This window comes from Rhinatrema bivittatum, chromosome 3 (genome assembly GCF_901001135.1).
Source record: "Rhinatrema bivittatum chromosome 3, aRhiBiv1.1, whole genome shotgun sequence".
NCBI classification, from domain to species: domain Eukaryota; kingdom Metazoa; phylum Chordata; class Amphibia; order Gymnophiona; family Rhinatrematidae; genus Rhinatrema; species Rhinatrema bivittatum.
In genome coordinates this window covers 237,245,607-237,257,878 of record NC_042617.1, presented here as the reverse complement: position 1 = coordinate 237,257,878, position 12,272 = coordinate 237,245,607, and the positions used below count along the sequence as shown (strand labels likewise).

General features: G+C 46.0%; 1 protein-coding gene across 5 annotated transcripts in view; it reads right to left on the bottom strand.

Moving 5' to 3' along the window:
* NPHP1 (nephrocystin 1) overlaps positions 1-12,272 on the bottom strand; it is a 382,880-nt gene that overhangs the window by 143,142 nt on the left and 227,466 nt on the right. For all 5 annotated transcript variants that reach the window (XM_029594329.1, XM_029594331.1, XM_029594333.1 and 2 more), the window contains one exon: positions 3,808-3,918. In XM_029594329.1, coding sequence (XP_029450189.1) covers positions 3,808-3,918 — 111 coding nt within the window. The remainder of the gene's footprint in view (positions 1-3,807; positions 3,919-12,272) is intronic.

Genomic DNA, 12,272 nt, shown 5'->3' with positions numbered 1-12,272 from the left:
TCGTGGAGAGGAGTTGACTATATGTTCTTATCACATTTAGAATCATTGGATGGAAATGTTCACCTGAAGAAGCCCAATTGGATGAAACAAGGTCCTTGTTGGAATACTTGCGGAATGGAATAAAGGAGTAGCAAGTGAAATGGCTAGGGTGAGGCATAGATGAAGAGTGGAACAGTCATATATGGATATAAATTGGGACATCTACGGTGCTGAGTAGGAATTTATATCAGATATGAAGACACTGAAGAATATATCTTTATATATATTGGTTTGATTGGTTTTGGTGATTTTATCTTTAGGCCTATTATATATTGTATATGTGTGTATATGTGATGATATGATTGAGGAAATATGTATTTCGTTTGGATAATTGTTTTATTTTGTGCACCTGGTAAATATGTAGTACTTGAAGGGTACTTCAATTGTAAGATTATTTCTCATTTTCTGTATTGATATTTTTGTAATATGAATTATATATTGTATTAAATTATGTAATAATAACTTATGTTTATATATATGTACAAAAGTACATTTTACGCATTCTAATTTAGACTCTGCATTTTGTATTAGTATTGTATTCATATATAAGCCTACATAACATGCAAATGTATGGTAGAATTACACGTATTTTATAAAACGTGCACATATGATATGCGCTTATTATAAAACACTATAGTAAACATGCACACAGCCACATAGACAGGTATATACCAAGACACACAGTTGTTTGCTAGAGAAATACCTACAGTACTTGAATGTAATCCGCTTTGAAGTGGCTGAAAAAGTGGAATATAAACCAAATAATGAACTAAATGTACTTTCGCTTTGAGAACTGCTACAAAACTCGCAGGTAAAAAGTGCATGCAGTTTTTATCCAGATGCAGACAGTTTGAAAATTGCACCCTATGAGCATAAATTTATAACTCTGTAGGAAGGGGTAAAGTCTGCATGTACCTTTTTCTATGAAGATTTTAACCTGGATTTTCAAAGTAAAATTAGGCCCATAAGTTCATTTTGAAAATTCCAAATTTATGCCTGCTCTATCAAAGGTGTAACCTGTGTAGGTACTAAACTATGCACATAAATCCCTACTCTGCCCCTCCCAAATTCATGTAAAAGTACGCACACTGAGACTTGGGTAATTTTATAGCAGACACTTACATGCATAAAACTGTTTTATGTATGTAAATAGCTTTGAAAATGCAGCTCTTTATGTTCATTAATCCAGTCACCTAATGTAATAGCTGTTTATGAAGTGATCGCATTGGTATAGTATCTTTAAATTAAGAACTCAAGTAATGAGTGATGTACCTATTTTTTGAGTCAGCAATTTCTTCCTGCTCCTTTGAACTTCCAGCTTAATTGGAACCAGGACTGGAGATTGGTACCATGAGCCTTCATTGGCAACAATGTGGGCATTTTGTCCTCTATTTCAGTGGTTCTCAACCTTTTTCCCATCGTGACACACCTGACAGGCTACGCCCACATGTGTGACACACTGCTCATTACAATTCATGGCGGAAATAAAAAGTAAAGGTCCGGTAATAATTTTTATTGTTTAAAATGACAAGGAAAAGATACGTATTCTGTCTGAACAGAAATTTCATAAATAGTAAACATCCCACACCAAAACAGCACCAATTTCCAGCACTTAAACAGTAACCACCTTACCTAAGAAAAGGCAACATTGAAAATATTACAGCAGGCCTTAAGACATTAATACATCTCCTATTAGGAAAACGGACCAAGTCAGGCTGCAATAGAGCCCTACACAGAAACTACATGCCAGCAGAAAACCTCACCTGAATCACATGTGCTGACCCTCACCTACCAAAGAATAAAAACACCAAAACGCATAACTAGAAGCATGCAGATAAAAACGGAATTGGAAACTGCAACAAGCCAGAGTATGCGTGTAATAAAGGAAAAAAGAAACATTACCCGTCCTTATAAAACAAATCAAGAAATATAAAATCAGTAGCAGTAAAACCATACTAACAAAAAGAACAGATTATTTCGAAACAGCTGATGAGTGGAATATCCAATAATTAAAAACTCATATAAAAAATTTCTAGATACCAATAAAATATTTCAAAATAGCAGACACAAAAACCCAGCAATGAAAAATAAGGATACAAAAATTGTTTTCCTCTGCATACCTGGGAACGTTTGATATCCAGGTCTCCTGAATTGTTTTGAATTTGCAGGAGGAGGGGTGGTTTGCTTGGAACTTTCTCCTCTCTCTGTCACATACCAGCGCTCTCTCTCACACTGGCTCTCAATTACACACCTATACACACATGCGCTCAGTCACTCACATATACACATGTTTTTTCACTCACTTATATAGGCTCTCAATTACACATTTACACACATGCTGTCTATCTTTTCACACTTACACACACAGGTTTCAATCACACACATACATACTGTCTTTTTCTCTCACACACAGACTCTCATTCACAAGCTTACAAACATGCTCTTTCTCTTTCTCTCATTTACACAAAGGCTCTCAATCACATACTCACATGCACCCTCACCTAAACCAGCTCTCAATCACACACAGACACACATGTTGTCTTTCTCTCACTTTCACACAGGCTCTCAATCACATACTGACATGCTCCCTCACCTAAACCAGCTCTCAATCACACACAGACACACATGGTCTCTCTCTTACATGTACACACAGGTTCTTAATCATACATACACATGATCTCTCTCACACACAAAGGATCTCAATCATACACACATACTCTTTCACACAAACAGGTTTTCAATTCCAAACTTACACATACAGGTTCCCAATCGTAAACTTGCATTCATGCTCTCTCTCTCACAGGCAGGCTCTCAATCACAGACATATACTCTCTTTCACATATACAGGCTCTCAATCATTCACATACATGCTATCTCACACACACACAGAATCTCAAACACACATGCCTGCTCATTCACTCTCTCTCCCTCCCTCCCTGGAACTAGTGGCAGCAGCAGCCTCCTCCCAACCCTAACCTCCTTCATTTTCAGCCCTCGTGGAGAAAGGAGTCCCATCGGCCGCGGGGGTTGACGTTCTTCTTCATTTTTCTGCGAGCCATGCTGCTCATTCCTCAGGCCGCACCTCTCTTCTGTTCTTCGGGCTGACGCTGAGCACACTAGTATGGTCTCTTCTTCCCACTCACGCACCCACTGCTCACCACTTCTTCTTCCGGGCCGCGGGGGGGGGGGGGGGGGGGGAAGAAGAGACCATGCCGGTGCCGCTGACTCCAGCTGTTCTGCCGTGTTCCACCCGGGCTGACAGCATTTTAAGCCCGGGCGGAGGAGGACCGGGGAGCAGCTGGGTCAGCGGGGGACTGGGAAGTGTGGCGACACACCTGCGTGTTCTTGGTGACACACTGGTGTGTTGCGACACACCGGTTGAGAACCACTGCTCTATTTTATACTCCCTCCCAACTTACTTTAGTCCAGTCATTGCAGCGGTAGTCCTCAGCTGAACCCTGCAATCACTGAGCTCTGGCCATTAGGTGTAGCCATTGCACAATGACTGACTCCCTCCCCCCCACCCCCCAAAGCTGTGAATGCAGTTTCCGCAGCATCTCCAGCCACTGCTGACCTAGGAGGCAGAAGACCTGAGCCAAGCTTTGAATCTAGATCTTCTGCATGGCAGTGTATGGCACTGACACCGAGCCACTAGGCAGGCCTGAGTGTAGTATAATTAAAATTAGATACAATTTAAAGATTTAATCTAGACTTACTCTTTCACCCATTTAACATAGTTGTAGAAATGGTGTAATTGTTAATACATACATTGCGAATATAAGTAACTCCAAGTTCAAACAATATCCCAATTTCTGGAGATGGTGAACCAGACCTGACAAAACAATCTCCATCAAGCAAGCTAGGCAGGATACCTGCAACCTTGGGAGAGAAAAACAAGATACAAAAATTGTGTTGTGGGACTGTTTTCATTCATTTTTAATTTATTGCAACCTGCTTACTTCATTCCAGGAAATTCAGACATAAAACTATCTAATCATATACAATTAACACTTTGATCCTTAAATTCTTATAAAATTACATCCAAAAAAATTGATCATGTTAAGGGGAAGAGAGAATGATTTACAATATGCTAAGAAATGTCACTGCAGTAGCTTTCAACTAGTCTGAATAACCTACATTGTCTGCAATGTAAATGAGAAACTACTACTTACCTGATAGTTTTCTTTTCTTTAGTACAGACAGATGGATCCAGAACTAGTGGATTATGCAACTCTACCAGCAGATGGAGGTGGAGCAAAGTTGACATCACGGTATATATACCCCTGTACTGACATCAGCCTGCCAGTATTCTCTGCAAAAGCTAACTGTGGACAAACTAACAAAAAACTTGTTTATTAACAAACAACCACTCCAGTAACCAGCCAACAGGAAACCACTGAGCTCAGACAGGAGTACAATAACACAAATCTAGGGAATGGATTGGTACTTACCAGTACTTCCTGGAACACACGCCACGCAGGAAGACCATAGCACAATCATTTGGCAGCCTAGGGTGGGAAGGTGGATTCAATTGTCTGTAGGGATGTGAATCGTGTGCCCGATTGTTTTAACGATCGGGTTCAGCTGGGGGGGGGGGGAATCTGATCGTTAGAGATGTGAATTGGGATCGGTTCAGATTCCAATTCACATCACTAATTATTTTAGCGCCGATAAAAAAAACCCACCCCGACCCTTTAAATTTACCCCCTTAGCCTCCCCCACTCTCCCGACCCCCCCCCCAAAACCTTTTACACATACCTGGTGGTCCGGGGGGCCGCGGGGAGCGATCTCCCGGTTCCCAGGCCATCGGCTGCGCTAAAATAAAATGGCGCCGATGGCCCTTTGCCCTTACCATGTGACAGGGCAAAGGTAGCGCCGGCGCCATTTTGAATATTGGCAATATAGCCTGAGTGCAGGAGATCGCTCCCGGACCCCCGCTGGACCCCCAGGGACTTTTGGCCAGCTTGGGGGGGGCCTCCTGACCCCCACAAGACTTGCCAAAAGTCCAGCGGCGGTCCAGGAGCGACCTCCTGCACTCGGGCCATATTGCCAGTATTCAAAATGGCGCCGGCGCTGCCTTTGCCCTCACAATGTCACAGGGGCCGACCATTGGCCCCTATGACAAAGGGCCATTGGCGCCATTTTTATTGACGCAGCCGATGGCCTGAGAGCGGGAGATCACTCCCCGCGCTCCCGTTGGACCACCAGGTAATTTTAAAAGGTTTGGGGGGGGGGTCGGGGGGGGAGGCTAAGGGGGTCATTTTAAAGGGTCGGGTGGGGTTTTTTTTTTATCGGGCCATCGGCACCATTTATATTAGTGGCAGCCAAAATGGCGCCGATGGCCCGAGAGCGGGAGATTGCGCCGGGACCCCCCCACTGGACCACCAGGTAATTTAAAACATTTTGGGGGTTTCGGGAGGGTGGGGGATTTGTTTTAAAGGGTCGGGGTGGGTTTAGGGGTTGTTTTGGTGTGCCGGTTTTCCCGCATCTCCCCCCTCCCCCGATTTACGATTTTTCATGATAAATCGGGGGAATTTCTATTGTATCGCGACTAACGATTTTTGACGATTTAAAAAATATCTGACGATTTTTTTAAATCGTCAAAAAACAATTCACATCCCTATTATATATACCCCTGTACTGACATCAGCCTGCCAGTATTCTCTGCAAAAGCTAACTGTGGACAAACTAACAAAAAAACTTGTTTATTAACAAACAACCACTCCAGTAACCAGCCAACAGGAAACCACTGAGCTCAGACAGGAGTACAATAACACAAATCTAGGGAATGGATTGGTACTTACCAGTACTTCCTGGAACACACGCCACGCAGGAAGACCATAGCACAATCATTTGGCAGCCTAGGGTGGGAAGGTGGATTCAACTGTCTGTACTAAAGAAAAGGAAATTATCAGGTAAGAAGTAATTTCTCTTTTCTTAGTGTTCAGTTAGGTGGATCCAGGACAAGTGGGATGTATCACAGCTATTCCCGAACAGAGCGGAAAGCTCCCATGGTCCAGTCAAAACTACACATGCAAAGGCTGCATCCTCTCAGGTCTGTACATCCAGGTGATAATACCTTGAAAAGGTGTGTGAAGAGGACAACATTGAGACTCGGCAAAAGTCAATGGGAGACAACAATCTAACCTCCGTCCATGACACTGCCTGAGCCCTAGTGGAATAAGCTCTAACCTGACTAGGCAACAGCTACTCAGCATCCACATACGCGGCCGTGATTACCTCATTAACCCAGCAGGCTATTGTAGCCCACGACACCAGCTTGTCCTGTTTACTTCCACTATGGAGAACAAATAGGCTATCTGTCTTCCTCCAAATACCTCAAAATATGCCTCATGACAACCAAGACCTGTAACAAGCAATATTCCTCCGCATCTCTTTCCCTGTCCAGAGATAGCAGAAAAATGGACTGATTCAAGTGAAAATCTGAGACCACTTTTGGTAAAAAGGAAGGAACAATACGCAGTTGTATTGCCCCCGGAGTCACTCATAGAAACGACTCCTGGCAAAACAAGGCCTGCAGCTCAGATAATCTATGCACAGAACAAATTGCCACAAGAAATATCATTTTCAAGGTCAGTAACCTCAAGATAAGTTTACACATCGGTCGAAAATTAGGGCCCACTAAAATATCCAACACCAGATTAAGATTCCACAAGGGCACCAGTAACTGCAAGGGAGGATGAAGATGTTTCACTCCATTCAAAAAATGGGCCATATCTGGATGAGCTGATGAAGGTTCACTATTCATCTGACCTCGGAAATAGGCAAGAGCCGCCACCTGTATCTTTATGGCCCGATTTTAAAAGGGCCGTGTGCGTCAAAAACGGCATGTGGCTAGGCCTTGCGTGAACTGCGCACATTTTAGAATAGGCCCAGCCATGTGCGTAACCCCTGTTATGCGCAGAAGTGCCTACAAAAGGGGTGGACCAGGGGGGCATGGTCTGGGTAGGGAGGCGGGCTCAGACAGCGCCATTAGCTGCTGTCCCAGGGAAGCGCGTGCCAGCAGCTGGCCGGCGCGCAGAACTTACTACTGCTCAAAGGAGCAGGTAAGTTCAAAAATAATTTTAAAAAAGATTATTTAGGGAAGGTTTAGGGGTCGGGGAGGAGAAGGAAAGAGGTAGGAAGGGTAGGGATAGGGATAGGGATAGGAAAGCTCCCTCCCAGTCCGCTACTTAATTGGATTGCGTTGTCGCACGTGCTTTTCTAAAATTCCACCCCCCCAATGCATGGAGCAGGCCACCCCCGCCCGCACATGCGCACACAGACATGAAAATCCGGCACACATGTGAGTGCAGGACTGGTGTTTTATAACGTGTGTGCAGACGCATGCATATTATATAATAGCCGCATCCATGTGTGTGCACCGATAACTGCATGCACATGGATGCGCGCGCACTCCTTTTAAAATCAACCCCTTAATGAACAAAGGGCCAACCCTTTACTCAATCCATCCTGCAAAAATTCCAAAATGAGTGGGATCTTAACCGAACGAGGAAGCCTCAAACACTCACCAAACCCGCACTTAGGCTAAGGAAGTGGAGAGTTTTCTCGCTCGTAGCAAGGTGGCAATCACCACAGTAGAATATCCATGTTTCAGCAACTGAGCCCTCTCATGGGCCATTCTGTAAGACAAGATCAAGTTGGATCTTCGTGAAGGACAGGCCCCTGCCTTAGCAGATCCCTGTGCACCGGAAACCAGAGAGGCGAGTCCACCAGGAGCCTTCGCAAATCTGCATACCATGGTCTTTTGAGCCAATCTGGCACCACCAGAAGCACCATCTCCCTGTGACTCAATCTTCCAAATCATGCTGCCCAACATGGGCCACGGAGAAAAGGCATTCAGCAGCTTGTCCACCGGCCACGCCAACATGAGGTCATTGATGTCCAACGACTTTGGATCTCTCCTGCAACTGAAGAAATGAGGAACTTTCGCATTGCAAGAAATCCACAATAGGTCCAGATACGGAAGGCCCCAGCGATCCACTATTAGCTGAAGCACCTCGTTTGAAAATTCCCATTCTCCTGGATCCAGACTCTGAATGCTGAGACATTTTCTTTTCCTGCAATGTGCGAGGCTGAAGATGCACTTCTGCCCATTCCATAATTTGGGCTATTTCCTGCGACAATTGCTGGCTCTTGATACCTCCCTGCTGATTGATGTAAGCCACAGTCATTGCATTGTCTGACATTATCCTGACTGTGCGACCCTGCAATTGGTCGCTGAACTGCAAGCATGACAACTGAACACATGGGCTTCCAGCCGATTGATGTTCCAGACAGACTCTTCTGTTCTCCAGCACCCTTGCACTGTCACTCCCCTTTGAGATCCAGGCTGAGGCGAAAAGAGCCCTCCTTCTTGGGGACAATGAAATAAACGGAATCTCATCCCATATTTTTTGAGACATGGGCACTGGAACCACAGCCCGCAGAATGAGGAGATTTGACAATGTATACTCCACTGTCTGTCTCTTCTGCGGAGAGTTGCAGGGAGACACCATGAAAACATCCCGAGGAACACTACGAAACTCCAGCACATAGTCATCTCGGATCACCTCCAGAACCCACTGGTCTGACGTGATTTCAATCCACCTCTGATAAAAAAGAGAGAGATGACCCCCTATCTCCTGTTTCCGGGGGTGGGTTGGCACATCTTCATTGGGAGGCTCGAGGTGCTCCATTGCCTGAACCTGCACCCCGTCTGGGTTGCCTGGGATGAAAGGACCAAAACCTACCCAAAGGTCGAGCCCTCTGAAAGGCCGCTCCTCTGTAGGGTTGAAACTATTTGGATCCCCTAGAATGACCTCTCATGCTGAATGAGTGCAGCATCTTTCTTATCCTCTGGCAACTGAGGAACCTGGGACTTACCTCACTTATTGGCTATTTTCTCCAGCTCACTCCAAACAAGAGCAAGCCTTTAAAGGGCAACTTCATAAGGTTAGATTTGGAGGTCGCATCAGCCAATCAATTTCTCAGCCATAAATGATGCTTGGCCGCTATTACTGAAGCCATCCCTCTGGGCATAGCCTGCATCTGCCAAAAAGGTGGCTGCTGGTTCCATCACTGCCCTGGAATCAAATTCATCGACTTCCTGAGAGAAGTAAACAGAAGCGAGCCACCAGGGAACAGCAAGAAGCTATCTGCAAATTTACTGCCATTGCTTCAAAGTCCTGCTTAAGGATAGCCTCAATTCTCCTATCCTGTGCATTCTTCAAGGCAGTTCTCCCTTCTATGGAAATAGTCCTGCTTGGTAACGGCACACACAAGCGCATCCACTTTCGGAGAGCGCAATTGTTCTCTTGCAGCTTGATCCAGGGGTACAGAACATCCAAGACTCATCCTCCCTTGAAATTAGCTTCTGGGGCGCCATAGTCAAGATCAATCAATTCTTGAATGGCCTCCATAACAGGGAGGAAACATGAGGCTTTATGCAAAGAAATAAAAATGGGATCTTTCTTTGGCTCAGGCATGGATTCAGCCCCAGGTACTCCCAGCATCTTCAATGTCAGGGAAATCAGAGCCAGTAACTCATCTCTATGAAAAAACAGCAACATAGTTCTATATGGCTCCAATCCTGGAGGAATTTCCCCATCCTCCTGAGAGTAAGGATCGGCTTTATCAACCAAGCCATCTGCATCCCTATCAGGAAGACCAGCAGCAGCTCTAGGCATACGCCTATGCTTACTCACAGCACCAGATGTGTGGGATTTCGCCGCCTGTGACCCTGACCTGTTAAGTTTGGCCAGGATCAAGGACTGCACCTGAAGAAAAGACTGCAGCCCTTGAAAAAACTTCTACCCAAGAAATGGTAGAGGGATCCATGCCAAAACCAGGGGGCATCTGTCCTATGCCCACTGAACTCCCTTCCCCTGCTGCCCAACAAGTTAGGGGAGCTCCAAAGTCAGGCAACCTTTCTAGCAGCTCTTTTCCCAGTCCCACACCAGTCTGGGAACAACTGGGCTTAGTAAAATCAGAGGAAGGCAATTCCCCCTGAGCCTACAAGCTGCGCTGACACAAGTTAGTGGGAACACTAGGCTGAGATGCCCGAATATGACAAGCAGCACAGAGGGTAAGGCGCTTAGTTTTCTTTGCTATAGACATCAGCAGTCTGTCAGTACGCTCTAACAGGTATTTGAAAGTGTGCTTCCAGATGTAGTTGCACTGCAAAAAATAGGCACCCAAAATTTAGGTGTCCAAAATGTAGGCGATTAACACTGTGCCTCGATGAGCATCCAAAAACTGAGCTCCCACTAGGCCACCCAGATTGTACACGTAGATAAGCGTGTGCATGTGACTACCCAGACAGACGCCCTAACCCACTGGACACCCAACCAGGCGTCCAACTTGGCGCCCAACTAGGCGCACAAACTGGGTGCACAACTGGACACACAGCCGGATGCATTATCACAAACTGACAGAACTAAAGAAGGCAGCATAATGCGCAGGAAATAATGTGTGAAACCGCTGCTATGGCCTACCATGCAGCAAGCAAGAAAAGCCTGACAGCGGGGCCTAGGCAAAAGGTTGCTCTACTTGCCAAGCTACCCACGTCCCCTAAGCCCCCCTAGAGACAAGAATGAACATCGGATCAGCGTGCCGAGTATGGAGACCGGAGGAGGAGGAATCCCTACAAAGCTCCCCTCCTTCTGTTTTTTTTTTTACTCTTTACCTGAACTCATTCCATCCTGGCTGAATGCAGAGTCAGTTTCTGGCTGCTGAGGGAGAGGGCATATATCTTCACCGCCGTACTCGACTTCCTGCACTCACTTGCCTTTCAGCTGTTTGGGTTTTTTTTAACAGCTAAGTCCACACTAAGTTCATTTGAGGGAAGAATCCAAAGGTCTCATCTCAGGAATTGTCGACTGAGGGAGGGACCATATGGTATCACCACAGGAGAGTGGGTCAAATAAATGTCCTTCTTTTTTTCTCTTTTTAAAACTTTAAGCAATCCCCAGTCGGGAGATGCACATCCATCTGCTGGAGATGGAGAATATTGGCAGGCTGATATCAGTGCAGGGATATATATATCGTGACGTCCGCCAGGGGCAGATTGGCCTATCGGGGCTTTGGACATGTCCCAGTGGGCCGGTCCAGTGAATCACGTGGTTAGTGTTGGTCGCAACAGCCCCCATGCCTGCTGTGACTAACACTGGGCCCCCAGTTGCGTTTCATTTACGAGAGTTTCCATCAGGGGCATCGAGTCTCAGCATAGGCTCTCCCTAAGGAGGAGGTGAGAGCCTACATGGCACAAAGAGGAGGGGCAGTAGCAGTGTCTGTGGGGCCGCAAGATCCAAAGACAAGGAAGAAGCTACAAGGCCTGAGGAGGCAGGTCTTCAACTGTGTCGGCAGGGCCGCAAGGCCCAAAGAGGTATCAGCTGCTGTGCCAGCTAGGCCCGCCCCCACCGCCACTGCAGAAGCCTGAAACAGTGTGGGCACCTCCCCTCATCAGCTCGTGTTGTCTCTCTCCCTTTGGGAGACGAGCAGTAGGCCTCCTGCTACTGCCCAACCGCTGGCTCCATGCTGCAAGAACCTCTGCTCCTCTGTAAAAGGTCCCCCTACTCCTCGGGCCGTGGCAAAAATAAATTGCAAGATGGAGGCTTACAGCCTGCCTCCTTCCACAGCAACAGGCAGTCAGCTCACCGGGAACCTTTTAATCCAGGGCTTTGCCTGCATGCCCCTAACCACCAATGTGAGCAAAAAAAAAAAACAATTGTTAAAGTTAATAAGCTGCTTCTACTGCGCTGGCATTTTTTTGGGGGTGGGGGAGAGACAGAATGTGAGTGTGTGTAACTGTGTGAGTAAGCATGTGTGAAAATTGTGAGAAAATGTGTGCGAGACTGAACATTTGTGTGTCAGCATGTGAGAAAGTGTGTGTGTGTGTGTGTGTGTATGTGTGTGTCTGAGCGTGTGTGTGTCAGTGAGCATCTGTCAAAGTTTGTGAGATTGAGGATTTGTGTGTCAACATGTGAGAAAGTGTCACGTCAGTGAGCGTGTGTGACAGTGCCTGTGTGTACGAGTCAATGAGTGTGTGAGACTGTGTACGTTTAGTCTAGGGTGTGGTCTACTTTCTTAGTTATTCAGGAAAATTGTGGAAATTATGTTAAGAGATATTTTGGCTCCAGGTCACATAATGGATATCTCAAGGGTCAGCTTGCCATGCTTTTGGGAGCTGTTGAACATGTGCTGCATAAAAAGCACACAAGGGTATCGGGCAT